Here is a 17637-nt window from a genome sequence, read left to right as displayed (position 1 = left end):
GTGTTCCATCCAAGGGGAGTCGTAGACTCATCTGCTTCACACTCCAGAGATAAATACCAGTACCAGTGGGCCTCAGGGTCTAAACAGAGTTTTCTTTGTTAGAAAAAAAAAAACCATAATAAAGGTGATCTTTCTTCCAATGCTGTTTGTCAGTGGGAATATAAGGAAGTCTTGTGCTTCACTAAATTATATCTCATGTTTCTTAACAAGAATTGTTTTCTTCTGTGGGACCTATGATATTTAATAGAACATTGAACACGCCTTCCTCTAAATTGTGTAATACAAAACACTCTGGTCTTCATTCAGTCTCAGGGGGGAGCTGCTGCTCCAGCAGATGAAAACCCACGGCTCCCCACAGTGAAGGATATTTGTGTCGCCTACTGCTCCGTGGCTGAAATTTACCTGACAGACCTTTGGTATTGAAACACAAAGTCACACTTGCTTTTTCTTCCATCTGTTATTACTTTGCCAACATAATCTATATGAGTTGAGACTTGTGTTTTCCTGTGTGTGTGCACATGCATGTAGCATGGAGGATGGAGCTGCAGACAAGTGCAGAGAGTTCATTGAGAAGGCCTTACACTATCACCATGACAACCCTGAGGCTCTTCAACTTATGGCCAGTTACCTGTTCAGTACAGAGAGAAACCAGGTCAGTCCACATGCACACTTGGGAAGAGTTATCGCCACATTAAAGGTGGAATCTGCTGAGTTAATTAATTAGAGCAGATTGAATTGTGTTCCATTAATCACCATTTGTATACATGCAATAACACTAACACACACTCAGGCACAGACCAGGCTGATAGACATGTCAATGAGCTGGCTGATCGTTTTGGTCGTACAGTCATCTGATAAAGGAAAGATGGCAAAGGTGAAGCCTGTCAGGCTTGTGGGGAAAACATGACACAGTATGAACAATCGGAAACCTAATTTTGAAAATGCAATCTTTCATTTATTTTATGCCAGGACACAGTGGCAGTGAAAATTTAACAAATGTTTGTACATTAAAAAGATGGTCTGGCTGGCTTACCAGTTGTTATTAAAGGCAGACAACGTCAGAGTCCGAACAAGTACAGTAGTGTTCAGAATAATAGTAGTGCTATGTGACTAAAAAGATTAATCCAGGTTTTGAGTATATTTCTTATTGTTACATGGGAAACAAGGTACCAGTACATTCAGTAGATTCTCACAAATCCAACAAGACCAAGCATTCATAATATGCACACTCTTAAGGCTATGAAATTGGGCTATTAGTAAAAAAAAAAGTAGAAAAGGGGGTGTTCACAATAATAGTAGCATCTGCTGTTGACGCTACAAACTCAAAACTATTATGTTCAAACTGCTTTTTTAGCAATCCTGTGAATCACTAAACTATTATTTGGTTGTATAACCACAGTTCTTCATGATTTCTTCACATCTGTGAGGCATGGAGTCAGCCAACTTGTGGCACCTGTCAGCTGTTATTCCACTCCAAGATTCTTTAACAACATTCCACATTTCATTCACATTTCTTGGTTTTGCTTCAGAAACAGCTTTTTTGATGTCACCCCACAAGTTCTCAATTGGATTTAGGTCCGGCGATTGGGCAGGCCACTCCAAAACATTAATTTTGTTGGTTTGGAACAAAGATTTTGCTCGTTTACTAGTGTGCTTGGGGTCATTGTCTTGTTGAAACACCCATTTCAAGGGCATGTCCTCTTCAGCATAAGGCAGCATGACCTCTTCAAGTATTTTGACATATCCAAACTGATCCATGATACCTGGTATGCGATATATAGGCCCAACACCATAGTAGGAGAAACATGCCCATATCATGATGCTTGCACCACCATGCTTCACTGTCTTCACTGTGAACTGTAGCTTGAATTCAGAGTTTGGGGGGTGGTCTCACAAACTGTCTGTGGCCCTTGGACCCAAAAAGAACAATTTTACTCTCATCAGTCCACAAAATATTCCTCCATTTCTCTTTAGGCCAGTTGCTGTGTTCTTTGGCAAATAGTAACCTCTTCAACCTCAACATGGACAAAAAAAAAAAAAAAAAAACCAGACACATGGAAGAAAATGGAAAACAACCATCAAAATGGATAGAAGAATAACCAGAATGGCAAAGGCTCACCCATTGATCAGCTCCAGGATGATCAAAGACAGTCTGGTGTTACCTCTAAGTGCTGTGACAGTTAGAAGATGCCTGTGTGAAGCTAATTTATTTGCAAGAATCCCCTGCAAAGTCCCTCTGTTAAATAAAAGACGCGCAGAAGAGGTTACAATTTGACAACAGATCAGCTGGCCTAAAGAGAAATGGAGGAATATTTTGTGGACTGATGAGTAAAATTGTTCTATTTTGGTCCAAGGGCCGCAGGCAGTTTGTGAGACGACCCCCAACTCTGAATTCAAACCACAGTTCACAGTGAAGACAGTGAAGCATGGTGGTGCAAGCATCATGATATGGGCATGTTTCTCCTACTTTGGTGTTGGGCCTATATATCGCATACCAGGTATCATGGATCAGTTTGGATATGTTAAAATACTTGAAGAGGTCATGTTGCCTTATGCTGAAGAGGACATGCCCTTGAAATGGGTGTTTTAACAAGACAATGACCCCAAGCACACTAGTAAACGAGCAAAAGCTTGGTTCCAAACCAACAAAATTAATGCCTCGCAGATGTGAAGAAATCATGAAAAACTGTGGTTATACAACTAAATACTAGTTTACTGATTCACAGGATTGCTAAGAAAGCAGTTTGAACATAATAGTTTTGAGTTTGTAGCGTCAACAGCAGATGCTACTATTATTGTGAACACCCCCTTTTCTACTTTTTTTTACTAATAACCCAATTTCATAGCCTTAAGAGTGTGCATATCATGAATGCTTGGTCTTGTTGGATTTGTGAGAATCTACTGAATCTACTGGTACCTTGTTTCCCATGTAACAATAAGAAATATACTAAAAACCTGGATTAATCTTTTTAGTCACATAGCACTACTATTATTCTAAACACTACTGTAAATATCTTTCAGAAACCTTTGCAGCCCATCAGTGAAGCGGAACGCTGAGTGTTTTCCACGTCCTCTGCATTTTCAGAGGTTTTTGGGGTCATCTTTTCACTCTGGAGAAAAAGAAATTAAATTGGTGTGGGGTAAACAGGTATAAAATGTAATTGTACAGAGAAAGTTAAAAACATTTCTTGTCATCACTGGGTAGGTGAAATTGTCATAAATGTCTGGTAGTTTCGAGTGGATCCCAGTGGAGGTAAACATGTTAATGTTTATACACACACACACAGGCCAACATCCTCGCAGGTTGAGTTTGAGCAGTCCATTGGGAGAGCCCCCCATCTTCCAGGTGGCACTTCTGCAGCTGTGCTGAGTAATGACTTTAGCTTTGCCTGTGTGTATATGTTGAGCATGCAGGTGCAAACTCTGTTGCAGGTTGTAGGATGATGCAGCCCACTTGATGCTGCACCACTCCATACCAAACTTAGTGATGAAGGGTGCAATGCTTTGAGAAATGTTATTGGATTACTGTATGACTTAGGACTGAAATTCAATAAAATTTCATAGAATTTCAGTAAAAGTCCTAAAGCCTGTTTATTACTCTAATTAATAACAATATTAAATGCTATATTCCAGTGCTGTAAATAAATAATGTGCTCTGTTATCGCCTCATTTAAGTTTCTGGGAGATTACTGTGCAGTTAATCAGTGAGCTAATACTGCATAGTGGTGCTTTACAGTCTGAATTGCCTTCCATGTTTTTTTGATTTTGGAAGAAATGCCACTGGATGTATTCGAACCCAACTATACTGTATTTTGTCTTTCAGAATCTGGTTTATTGTAGGTGGGTTTCACCTACAAAGAATTTGTCTTGGTGTTATGGTGCAAGCATACAATTGTTAGTGTAAACATTTGCAAGGACAAAAATAGCAAATTACCCACCAAATGCATAAAAATAATCCAACACAATTGGCAATAAAGTTTTAGTATTTCTAAAACAAAACTGTACAGGACATTGACAGACCATTATGTTGTGTTTTTTCAAAATGCCTGTTCTCTACAATATTAAAAAAAAGTCTCTGACACCACTTTGTGGTACTGTGATGTTGTTGTCATTGATGTCTTGTCATGAACTGACCACTCATGTTTTTCTGTGAAAATTATTAATTGCATGATGCCAATGAGACCAACGAAACAATGTGATCAAACATTCTTTTAAGTTGTTGCTCTGAATCACATGAAAGTGAAGTGGAGCTGTAATACCAGTTTCAAACAGTAGGGGTCAGGCAAGCTCCAGGAACATTTCACAGCATCCAACATCAATCAACTATTTTGCAACACTTGCTTGTTTTTGAAGAAATATTACTTTTTATTTTATGTCATATGCTGCAGAGGTGATTATTTTATAGTTATAGAAAATTGCGGATTCTGTTTGTAGACTGAACTCTACTCTGTTCAGCAAATCAAAAGCTGTGTCGAATTTGATGTCTGTCTAGTTTGTAACAGTTGATTTGTGTTGATGTGCACATCCACAGTATTGGGTATGATGTATCTTTATGTCTTTAGGAAGGCCGAGAATACTTGATGAAGAGTATTGGGTTGTGGCTTCCTGCCCAGAAACTGGTTGTGGCCTCTTCCAGCACAGACAAAGATGTGCAGGTTGGATATGTACACCATATTTCTTTGACAACAGCCAAACCTCATAGGATTCCAGTTTATTTCTAAAGCATTTTCAACTAAAGGGCCTGTCACAGTGTACTTTGTAGCAAACACAAACACGAGGGCACTGGTACAGATAATGAAAGTAAGAGATAATGAATTGAGGGATAATAAAATTGAAAGATGGAACAAGTACTTCTCACGTCTGTGTGTAAGAAAGAGAGTAAAGGGAATTTGAAAGCTCGAGACTACACCTTAAAGATTTCTGCTGGAGAAGTGAGTAAATGACTGCAGGGAATGTGACAAAGCAGTGGTTGCAATGCCAACGCAGTTATGCATTCGTAAATAAATGGCTTCTGAGTTTATATTTAAATGCTGAGGCTGTAGAATATGTTTGGGGGTGGAATTTGGGTGGGGGCGGGGGGAGTGACAGTGGGATTTGAAGCAGAAGTCCCCGTGGCATTACTATTAGCCACTTATCTCCTGGAGCTGGCTGATCCACTGTCACTTTTGGCAGCATCAGTAGCCGCCTGTGTAAAATGTTTACACCTTGAAATTGGACTGTTATTGTGAGAAAAATGAAAACCTAAGTTTTTTCCACTGCACAGTTTAACTGGTGGTTTCGTCCTTTTCTCCAGATTGACATCCCTCCATATGAGTCTCGCATCACCACAGCCAAACTGCTCATTGAGACAGAAGAGTATGAGGTAAAATTGTCTGTTTCTTGTGGGTGGACTGACAGGCAGTTATCTGTGTGAGTGTTTGGTGGCGTATGCATCTGTGCATCTCCTTTACTAGGGAATAGCACAGAGGATGAGAGGTTGTGGCCGGTCTTTATCCCCTGCATAGGTTACTGTCTATAAATGATGATACAAGCTAGTAGTACCCGTGGGCGTGAACACAGCAATGACTATGGCAATCTGACATTCAACCTTAATGACCTTGACCTGTACTCCTGGGTTGAAAATCAATTTTCTTGACAATGTTCAATTTCAATTGCTTCACACAACTAAAGTCTAACCTTACCAACCCCCAGGACAAGGGTCACCAACCTTGTTTCTGGAGGGCACCTGCCCTGCATGTTTTCTAACTCTCCCTGATCCACTCTAGTTAGTTAACTATAGGTTTCAATATGATTGGAGCATCTTTTAATTTTGACTCCTGTGTAATTCTTCAATTGACCTCTACCTGAATTCCAACTGAAAATTCAAGTGGCCAATAGGTTTTTTCAAAAGAGGATTGTCTGAGGACTATTTCTGCAGAATTTGATGCTTTTATCACCATTTGCATGATTCTGCTCTAAATATTCTCTTATCTGCTGCACTACAGGAACAGGGTTGGTGACCACTGCACTAGAGGGTGACACGGGAATAGATTTTCACTCCTGTCCCATCTCACTCCCACAGAAAAATTCCTGTCCCATCCCAATTCCAGGCCACAGTAAAAAAAAAAAAAAAAAAAAAAAATTCCTGTTCCGTCTCACTCCTGGTAAATTGACTCCCACTCCCAACCCGCTCCCATTCAGAATGACTCCCGCTCCTGTACCGCTCCCATTTTTTCCTTCTTTTAGTTTTTAGGCTTTTGTGTTCTGCAGTTTTATTTCAGAACATGTGGCATCAGAAACAGTTCATCTGTGGTAATAAAGGGAGGCACTTATTGCCTTAATCCAAATAAAAAAAAAAAACAACAAACTTCAGTAAAAGAGACAAAACATAAATAATGCATGGCCTGTGGTCTTATAGTTTTTCAAAATGTGGTGGTGGTGGACACGTAATGATCCTGACATTTACTTTGTGTTGTATTTCTGTAACTGCAGACTGTATGAAACCAACATATTTCATGTTTTGTGCGGTCAGCTTTATTTTTATTTATTTTTTTGTTAATATATATCCATTCCTACATTTAAGGCCTGCAGCATTTTCCAAGAAAAAAAGGTTGAGACAAGGCAGTTTATTGTAAATGTAAGAATTAATTCATCATTTTTACAGCCAGTTTTCTTGAGAAATGTCAGAGGATGAAAACATGAACATTTCCAAGTCACTGAATATTTCTTAGACTTCATTTATATCAATCATTCCAAAATACAAACAAAACAGTGTGGTACTTTATGGTAAATCTGTGTCAGGTAGGCAGTTCTCAAAAACTAAATGTCCATGCTGGAAGAAGACAAGTGAGGGAAGCCACCAAGACACAACTCTGGAAGAACTTTTGGCTTCTGTGGGTGTGAGTGGAGAAACTGGGACTAGTGCAACATTTTTTTTATTTTTATTTTATTTTATTTTTATCTTCATTTTACATACAGTCCCTACACTTTTTTTTTTATTTGTGGTTGTTTTTGTTCCATTTCTGAAATTAAAGAACTGCTATAAAGAAAAGTGTTTAACATTTTATTGTTTTTTTTTTAAACATTGTAGAACAAATGTAAACACTAAGAAGGAAAAAAAAATACACAAACGTGCAGGAAAACCTGAACAATGCAGACTGATTTGACTCAGGATTTTTGAAAATAATAAGAGGTAACTTACCTTGAAATAAATGAAACGCAGAGCTGCAGCCTAATAACTTTGAAAAATAACAAAAATCAGCAGCTTGTATTTTTATTCAGACTAGAGTTCATTTCCTCTTTTTTCTCCTCCTCAGTGACATTTTGTGCTTGAACATTAAACAACATTAAGTCATCTAAAATAAATATCTTTGGAAAATAACAGCCTGTTAAAGTTCAGAGTTCTCAACTGCTTTATGTGATTTCTGCTTCTGAACATCACTGCAGAGTTTCTCCACATCAGGTTTTTTAAACACGTGTAAGTGGTTTTTATAACGTTCATTCATATATTCTCATTTTTAAGGAATTTTGACCAATTTATTTCATCTCATAATTTCAGTATAACTGTCACCGATGCGCACACGGTGTGAACAAGACGTACCGTCAGAACAGTCCAGAGAGAAATAAAGGCAGAGCCACAGTTTTGTGTTGCTTCACTCTGTGCTCAGCGTGCCCCTCCTGTGGGAATCCCACGGGAATCCCGTGACCCGTGGGATTCCTGAAACAATGTCAGCCTCTACACTGCACCAGAGTAAGCACACACAAGACAGTGGTAAGGAAAAACTCTCTCTGATAGTATGAGGAAAACACCTCAATTAGACCAGACTCAAAGGGATGGCCCTCTGCTTGTGTCATGCTACCGACACAATTTACAAAATGAATATACAGGAAATTTTGCCGGTGCACAGGACAGGAGGGTTGCAGAAGTAGACACCATTCCCAACTCTGGATGGAGCCGCAACTCAAACAGAGAGAAAAAACAGAATCAGGAATCAGAAAGACAACAGATACAGTATAATTTGTCAGCATTAAGCAACAAGAAAAACAGAAGAACCACTAAGGTGATCGCTGGCCACTAGCCCTAAGCTTCACTAAAAGACCCAGAATTTAGATAAAGTTGAGGCCATGGCCCACTTCATTACCTCCGCCAAGGAGGTTATGTTTTCGGTTGCGTTTGTTTGTTTGTTTGTCTGTCTGTCTATTTGTCAGCAGGATAACTCAAAACGTTTTGAACGGATTTTGATGAAATTTTGTGGAGTGGTTGGAAATGACAAGAGGAACAAGTGATTAAATTTTAGTGGATCACCACCGCCATTACCGAAAAATAGTTTTTACTATAATTAACTATACTATAATAACTTTTGAACTAATAAAGACATAAAAGTGATTCCAAGTTCTAGTGGTATGTTTTCATGGTCAAGGATGTCAAATATAAAGGAAAGAAAAGTGTATGTATCATAGTTTTGGTTGTAACACTGAATTGTTGAATAGATCACTGTGTCAAGGAGGGAATCTCCTATGGCCTTGTTTAGAGAAGTGTTTCATAAATGTTAAAAAATTCATACGAGGTCTGTTAGAAACGTATCCGACCTTTTTATTTTTTCAAAAACCATATGGATTTGAATCATGTGTGATTGCATCAGACAAGCTTGAACCTTCGTGCGCATGCGCAAGTTTTTTCACGCCTGTCGGTTGCGTCATTCCCCTGTGAGCAGGCTTTGTGTGAGCACTGGTCCACCCTCTCGTTGTTTTTTTATTGCGAATAAATGTCTGAACGATTTGGAGCTTTGCTGCATCAATTTTTTTTCCAGAAACTGTGAGAGACCTCCAGGTGGACACCGTTCGGAAAATTAGTATGGTTTTCAGGGACGATTTTATGGGGATTATACAGATTAAGGAGTGTTACTGCCGCTTTAAGGACGGCCCACAACTGCCGCCGATCGACATGCTCAGACCCCGCTGAAACAACCAGATCATTTCCAACGTGAAGGCTTTGTTGATCCGGGACCTCGTCTGACTTTCACTAAAAGACAGAAGTCGTGGACATCAGCACTTTTTCGGTACATTCCACTGTTACAGGAGTTTTTTTCATGGAAAGAAAAGCGGAGGGACGCGCCACGGAGCCGTTCATTATGCGGCACAAAACCACCTCCGTGTTGGTCTCACAGGACGGCTTTCAGGTGGATTTCAGATGGATTCCGGTTGCTTTTCAGTTGTGTGATTATCCGATTGTGATTGTGCATGAGCTGGACATGCCCCAACATGTCCTGGAAGGCTTCATCACGGCGTTGCTTTGCGCCATGTGGCTCCACCGCGATGCGCAGAATTCCACTCCTCTTTCCATTACAAAAGCTCCTGTAACAGTGGAATGTGCCGTTCATTTCTAAACTGGACGCTGTCTTGATCCGGTATGTCTTCTGACTAGCACAGGAATTGTGAAAAGACGTGGACATCAGCACTTTTTCAGCACATTAAGACAGACATGCGGAGGAGTTCCGCGCATCGCGGTGGAGCCGCATGGCGCAAAGCAACGCCGTGATGAAGCCTTCCAGGACATGTTGGGGCATGTCCAGCTCATGCACAATCACAATCGGATAATCACACGACTGAAAAGCAACCGGAATCCATCTGAAATCCACCTGAAAGCTGTCCTGTGAGACCAACACGGAGGTGGTTTTGTGCCGCGTAATGAACGGCTTCGTGGCGCGTCCCTCCGCTTTTCTTTCCATGAAAAAAACTCCTGTAACAGTGGAATGTGCCGAAAAAGTGCTGATGTCCACGACTTCTGCCTTTTTGTGAAAGTCAGACGAGGTCCCAGATCAACAAAGCCTTCACGTTGGAAATGATCTGGTTGTTTTAGCGGGGTCTGAGCATGTCACTCAGCGCTGGGGGCGCACCGTGCTCTCAGCAGTTGTGGGCCGTCCTTAAAGCGGCAGTAACACTCCTTAATCTGTATAATCCCCATAAAATCGTCCCTGAAAGCCATATTAATTTTCTGAACGGTGTCCACCTGGAGGTCTCTCACAGTTTCTGGAAAAAAACTGATGCAGCAAAGCTCCAAATCGTTCAGACATTTATTCGCAATAAAAAAACGATGAGGGGGTGGACCAGTGCTCACACAAAGCCTGCTCACAGGAGAATGACGCAACCGACAGGCGTGAAAAAACTCACGCATGCGCACGAAGGTTCAGGCTTGTCTGATGCAATCACACGTGATTCAAATCCATATGGTTTTTGAAAAAAATAAAAAGGTCGGATACTTTTCTAACAGACCTCGTATATTTGCAGTTTAGTTGAATAATAAATTGAATTTTGTCTCTTATTTGTTTTTGTCTATAAGCACATGCAATATCAATATCAGTGCTCAGATGACAGTAGCTTCTGGGAAAGGTGGAAGCAATAAACTGTGATGCCAAGCACTAAGGATACATGCTATCCAGTCACAGCAGATGAAACTTTTTTTTTACTACTGAGCAAACATTAGACTTTTTTAGGTTCAATGATTCCACGATGTGTAGATGTTATGACGTCAGTGACCCCATGGCCTTGGCGGAGGTTTGCACTCTCTGAGTGCTTCTAGTTTCCTAATAAAATGAATTTAAAAGGGTGAAAAGCATAGTAACATACTATACCAGTTTGCTAGCCATACAAAAGGGGAAATACGTAAGTGCATCTTAAGTTTGGACTTGAAAGTCTCTACAGAATCTGACTGTTTTATTGATGCAGGGAGATCATTCCACAGAATAGGGGCACGCTAAGAGAAAGCTCTGTGACCTGCAGACTTCTTATTCACCCAGGGACACAAAGTAGTCCTGCACCCTGAGAACGCAGAGCCCGGGCCGGTACATAAGGTTTAATTAGGTCAGCTAAGTAGGGAGGTGTCAGTCCATGAACAATTTTATAGGTTAGCACATGGGTTAAAGTTCTCCGTCACCACGACGGATTTCTGTCATTTGGAAAATTTAACCACACATACCCGTGCGCATGTGGTGTCATGCGTGTTTTGTGGCAGAAATATGATAGTCTCACTGTCAAAGCAACATCCCATTCTGCGCTAATCAAAGCAGCAGCAATGTCAGCGTGGAGGCGCCGCACTGTGGAGGAAGGGACTGTGAATTTTCCTTCCTCTCCGTTCTGTTTACTGCTTGCCATGAGCCACGGTCCTTCTCCTCCCTGTCTTCGTGAGAACATTGGGAGACCTTCCCCAAGCTGTGCGTTGAACCAATGAAGCAATGATTCGACTCACTGCTTCGATGGTTTGTTGTATTATTTCGCTTTATCTTAATTTTCCCCAGCTAAAACCCTAAAGAGCACATGTCTGAGTAATATTTACCTTTTTTATATTAAACCGACCTGTTATGGTCTTCTAAAACAGTTGATAGATGTATTTTATAACTTAAAAACGGGACCGATGCTAACGCGTTAGCATGTCTACGGCGTTTTCAATGTTAGCATTAAGGTGTTCGCATCTCAGCACAGTTTGTGTGCTTTTGTTTTCTGTATAATAAATAATTAATGGCTTAGCGTTTGTTGTCGTAAGAGTCAAATGTATTATGAATTGTAATTTTTTATTTGCATATTAATAATAACAACAGCAACAACAACAAAAGTAATAATAACTAATATTGCTACAATACAATTTTAGAGAAACAGACAAAAAGAACCTGATAAAACACAACAGAAAAGGTAAAACCAATTTATTTATTTATTTATGAACATAAATAAATAAATATAGAAATAAATAGCTGTTTCCTGTGAGCACCTAGTGACTTTTACACCTCTACTTCATCCTTGTTTTATTTAAGTTTAATGACAATTTGTTTCAGTCAAACCACATCTAAGCTGTGTTTTTACACAAGAAAAACAATAAAATGCAGTAAACTGCACATTTGTGTCTTTTTTCATGAAAATAACTTCACAGATCACATATTACACTTTAGTCAGGCCTTTACAATGTTTTCGTGGACTCGTGCTGTAATATGTTGTCAGTGGTTGAGATAGTTGCTGTAGGCATCTAAAAATGCTCATAATCGGGTGAAACCTGTTGGAAATCTCTGTGGTGTGTCGGTGATGTATGTATGTGCAAAATAAAACAAAACACTACTCCAGGTATGTTTTTGATGGGAATATAACATCATAACTTTATTACAATCTCAAACGTTGGTGTTGCATGACAAAGGCCTTTTAATAATAGCTCACTTAAAGAAATAATGGCAAAACTCACATGCAAGTAAAAACAAACAAACAAACAACAAAAAAATGATTAATCGATTACTAAAATAATCATTAGTTGCAGCCCTAGTTTGTTTTACGAGTGAGAGCATTTTACCTATTAAATGTGAATACGCCAGTTTTGAGTTTCTCAATGCGTATGCATTTTCAAAACTGGTGACAGTGTTACTTTGTGCACAGCAGAACAACATTGTCAGTTGCTTTAGACCCTAATTTTGTATTTTATTGACTGTACAGCCAGCAACACAACACCCATTTGGTGCATTGAAAAATACTACAGAAGACAAAGAATTTTTCCCTGACAGTTTGAAGTGAGTTTTCTTTGTTTCAGAGGACTTCATACCCATTAAAATTCACCAGAATATACAAAATTTGACTTGCTCTTTTAAAAAATTTCTGTGGGAGATCCTTCAGACCCCCATAGTTTGAAGTGAGTTTTCTTTGTTTCAGAGGGCTTCATACCCATTAAAATTCACCAGAATATACAAAATTTGACTTGCTCTTTTAAAAAATTTCTGGGGGAGCACCCCCAGACCCCCCAGAATCAATACTGTGTTTTTACTTCACAGATTGAAGTGAGTTTTCTTTGTTTCAGAGGGCTTCATAAATGTTAAAATACACCAGAATACACAACATTTGACTTGGTCTTTAAAAAATGTTCTTGGGGGGGCACCCCCAGACCCCCCAGAATCAAGACTACACCTCGCCCCCCACCACTCTTTTATGTACTTTTATGTTCAGGTTTTGCATTCTTTTATGCTTTGTCTGTCTCTACTTAGAGGCTATTTAGAATAGATTTGTATGCTGTATAATGTGTTTATTGTATTTATTGAGGGAAAAAGAATGTGTGCCCCCACTACGCCACATTTTAGGGAATTGCTGGCATTGATTTTTGCCAAGAAAAATTTCAGTCAGATGAAAATGTATTGCTTTAACCGCTTTAAAGCAGAACTTTAAAATCTGATCTCACAGCGACAGGAAGCCAGTGAAGAGACGGCAAAATGGGTGTAATGTGGTCAAACTTTCTGCTTTGTGTCACATGTCTGGCAGCAGCATTTTGAATCTAATGGAGACCCCTAATGCTGGACTGTGGTAAACCAGAAAATAGAACATTGCAGTAGTCCAATCTAAAAGAGACAAACGCATGAATGTCGGACTCTGTAGTTTTCTCTGGGCCCCTCCCCAATCAGACCGGGAGTGACATGTTTAGCCGCATGTTCTCCTTGAATTGCTGGCTGTCTGAGTGGTGTCCAAAAAATGAGGTGGGCTTCATAGATAATTGGCAAAGCTTCTGGGGAAAACCTGGTCTTGTTAGGAGAGACGGCAGCCATCCCACTTTGGATGGAGCAGCTCTCATTTCTAGAAATCTGGCCAATTTTCTTAAATCCTCCAAACCGTGACTATCCAGGGTTGGGACCAGGAAGCAGAGTTGTAGTCTTACACACCTCTCTGCAGCTTCTCTCCCCCTGCCATCCCCTCATTACCCCATCCCCGTAGAGACGGTGCCTGCTCCCAGACTACCAATAACCAGCAAAAATCTATTTAAGCATAAAAATTCAAAAAGAAAAAATAATATAGCACCTTCAACTGCACCACAGACTAAAACAGTTAAATGTGGTCTATTAAACATTAGGTCTCTCTCTTCTAAGTCCCTGTTGGTAAATGATATAATAATTGATCAACATATTGATTTATTCTGCCTAACAGAAACCTGGTTACAGCAGGATGAATATGTTAGTTTAAATGAGTCAACACCCCCGAGTCACACTAACTGTCAGAATGCTCGTAGCACGGGCCGGGGTGGAGGATTAGCAGCAATCTTCCATTCCAGCTTATTAATTAATCCAAAACCCAGACAGAGCTTTAATTCATTTGAAAGCTTGTCTCTTAGTCTTGTCCATCCAAATTGGAAGTCCCAAAAACCAGTTTTATTTGTTATTATCTATCGTCCACCTGGTCGTTACTGTGAGTTTCTCTGTGAATTTTCAGACCTTTTGTCTGACTTAGTGCTTAGCTCAGATAAGATAATTATAGTGGGCGATTTTAACATCCACACAGATGCTGAGAATGACAGCCTCAACACTGCATTTAATCTATTATTAGACTCTATTGGCTTTGCTCAAAAAGTAAATGAGTCCACCCACCACTTTAATCATATCTTAGATCTTGTTCTGACTTATGGTATGGAAATAGAAGACTTAACAGTATTCCCTGATAACTCCCTTCTGTCTGATCATTTCTTAATAACATTTACATTTACTCTGATGGACTACCCAGCAGTGGGGAATAAGTTTCATTACACTAGAAGTCTTTCAGAAAGCGCTGTAACTAGGTTTAAGGATATGATTCCTTCTTTATGTTCTCTAATGCCATATACCAACACAGTGCAGAGTAGCTACCTAAACTCTGTAAGGGAGATAGAGTATCTCGTCAATAGTTTTACATCCTCATTGAAGACAACTTTGGATGCTGTAGCTCCTCTGAAAAAGAGAGCTTTAAATCAGAAGTGTCTGACTCCGTGGTATAACTCACAAACTCGTAGCTTAAAGCAGATAACCCGTAAGTTGGAGAGGAAATGGCGTCTCACTAATTTAGAAGATCTTCACTTAGCCTGGAAAAAGAGTCTGTTGCTCTATAAAAAAGCCCTTCGTAAAGCTAGGACATCTTTCTACTCATCACTAATTGAAGAAAATAAGAACAACCCCAGGTTTCTTTTCAGCACTGTAGCCAGGCTGACAAAGAGTCAGAGCTCTATTGAGCTGAGTATTCCATTAACTTTAACTAGTAATGACTTCATGACTTTCTTTGCTAACAAAATTTTAACTATTAGAGAAAAAATTACTCATAACCATCCCAAAGACGTATCGTTATCTTTGGCTGCTTTCAGTGATGCCGGTATTTGGTTAGACTCTTTCTCTCCGATTGTTCTGTCTGAGTTATTCTCATTAGTTACTTCATCCAAACCATCAACATGTTTATTAGACCCCATTCCTACCAGGCTGCTCAAGGAAGCCCTACCATTATTTAATGCTTCGATCTTAAATATGATCAATCTATCTTTGTTAGTTGGCTATGTACCACAGGCTTTTAAGGTGGCAGTAATTAAACCATTACTTAAAAAGCCATCACTTGACCCAGCTATCTTAGCTAATTATAGGCCAATCTCCAACCTTCCTTTTCTCTCAAAAATTCTTGAAAGGGTAGTTGTAAAACAGCTAACTGATCATCTGCAGAGGAATGGTCTATTTGAAGAGTTTCAGTCAGGTTTTAGAATTCATCATAGTACAGAAACAGCATTAGTGAAGGTTACAAATGATCTTCTTATGGCCTCGGACAGTGGACTCATCTCTGTGCTTGTTCTGTTAGATCTCAGTGCTGCTTTTGATACTGTTGACCATAAAATTTTATTACAGAGATTAGAGCATGCCATAGGTATTAAAGGCACTGCGCTGCGGTGGTTTGAATCATATTTGTCTAATAGATTACAATTTGTTCATGTAAATGGGGAATCTTCTTCACAGACTAAAGTTAATTATGGAGTTCCACAAGGTTCTGTGCTAGGACCAATTTTATTCACTTTATACATGCTTCCCTTAGGCAGTATTATTAGACGGTATTGCTTAAATTTTCATTGTTACGCAGATGATACCCAGCTTTATCTATCCATGAAGCCAGAGGACACACACCAATTAGCTAAACTGCAGGATTGTCTTACAGACATAAAGACATGGATGACCTCTAATTTCCTGCTTTTAAACTCAGATAAAACTGAAGTTATTGTACTTGGCCCCACAAATCTTGGAAACATGGTGTCTAACCAGATCCTTACTCTGGATGGCATTACCCTGACCTCTAGTAATACTGTGAGAAATCTTGGAGTCATTTTTGATCAGGATATGTCATTCAAAGTGCATATTAAACAAATATGTAGGACTGCTTTTTTGCATTTACGCAATATCTCTAAAATCAGAAAGGTCTTGTCTCAGAGTGATGCTGAAAAACTAATTCATGCATTTATTTCCTCTAGGCTGGACTATTGTAATTCATTATTATCAGGTTGTCCTAAAAGTTCCCTAAAAAGCCTTCAGTTAATTCAAAATGCTGCAGCTAGAGTACTGACGGGGACTAGAAGGAGAGAGCATATCTCACCCATATTGGCCTCTCTTCATTGGCTTCCTGTTAATTCTAGAATAGAATTTAAAATTCTTCTTCTTACTTATAAGGTTTTGAATAATCAGGTCCCATCTTATCTTAGGGACCTCGTAGTACCATATTACCCCAATAGAGCGCTTCGCTCTCAGACTGCAGGCTTACTTGTAGTTCCTAGGGTTTGTAAGAGTAGAATGGGAGGCAGAGCCTTCAGCTTTCAGGCTCCTCTCCTGTGGAACCAGCTCCCAATTCAGATCAGGGAGACAGACACCCTCTCTACTTTTAAGATTAGGCTTAAAACTTTCCTTTTTGCTAAAGCTTATAGTTAGGGCTGGATCAGGTGACCCTGAACCATCCCTTAGTTATGCTGCTATAGACGTAGACTGCTGGGGGGTTCCCATGATGCACTGTTTCTTTTTCTTTTTGCTCTGTATGCACCACTCTGCATTTAATCATTAGTGATCGATCTCTGCTCCCCTCCACAGCATGTCTTTTTCCTGGTTCTCTCCCTCAGCCCCAACCAGTCCCAGCAGAAGACTGCCCCTCCCTGAGCCTGGTTCTGCTGGAGGTTTCTTCCTGTTAAAAGGGAGTTTTTCCTTCCCACTGTAGCCAAGTGCTTGCTCACAGGGGGTCGTTTTGACCGTTGGGGTTTTACATAATTATTGTATGGCCTTGCCTTACAATATAAAGCGCCTTGGGGCAACTGTTTGTTGTGATTTGGCGCTATATAAAAAAATTGATTGATTGATTGATTGATGAATCAGGGTCTCAGCATCAGCCATAGACAGGATTTCAGGAATTTCCTTGACTTTTACCAAAATAAGTTTTTAATGGCAAGTTTGGGGCCATCCTTCTGTGACATCAAGTGTGGTACAGTAGAAATCAGCAAAATGACCTGGGTGGAGTCAATCAACAAACATTCAAGTACTCATGACCTTCACTTAAATGATTAAGCCAGTGTTTCCCAATCATGGCCCTTGGGGCCCAATGTACTGCACATTTTCCATTTGTCCTTGAACTAATGAGAGTAGATCAGCTCAGTCAGTTGTGTTCAGGGAATCAACAGCTGGCTGAGCTATGGAAGGCACTTCACTGAGCAGATCTACTTTCATTAGTTCAGAGACAAATGGAAAATGTGCAGTACATTGGGTGCCGAGGATCAGTATTGGAAAACACTGGATTGACCTTTAACAAATTTGACCTTGCATGGGTAATTCTAGAACCCATCTCCATGTGTGTGCCAGGTTTGGTGGACATCAGACTGAAAATCATAATTTT

At 39.8% G+C, this 17637-nt stretch overlaps 1 protein-coding gene across 2 annotated transcripts in view; it reads left to right on the top strand.

Annotated features, from left to right (window-relative positions):
- Positions 1 to 17637, top strand: part of si:dkey-12j5.1 (probable assembly chaperone of rpl4) — an 86027-nt gene that overhangs the window by 7176 nt on the left and 61214 nt on the right. For both annotated transcript variants that reach the window (XM_034174927.1, XM_034174928.1), the window contains exons 5-8: positions 307 to 416; positions 529 to 652; positions 4563 to 4655; positions 5294 to 5362. In XM_034174927.1, the coding sequence (XP_034030818.1) occupies positions 307 to 416; positions 529 to 652; positions 4563 to 4655; positions 5294 to 5362 (396 nt within the window). The remainder of the gene's footprint in view (positions 1 to 306; positions 417 to 528; positions 653 to 4562; positions 4656 to 5293; positions 5363 to 17637) is intronic.

Source organism: Thalassophryne amazonica, chromosome 7 (assembly GCF_902500255.1).
Source record: "Thalassophryne amazonica chromosome 7, fThaAma1.1, whole genome shotgun sequence".
Taxonomy (NCBI): Eukaryota; Metazoa; Chordata; class Actinopteri; order Batrachoidiformes; family Batrachoididae; genus Thalassophryne; species Thalassophryne amazonica.
The sequence above is the reverse complement of the archived record's forward strand: the minus strand, read 5'-3'. Positions and strand labels throughout refer to the sequence as shown.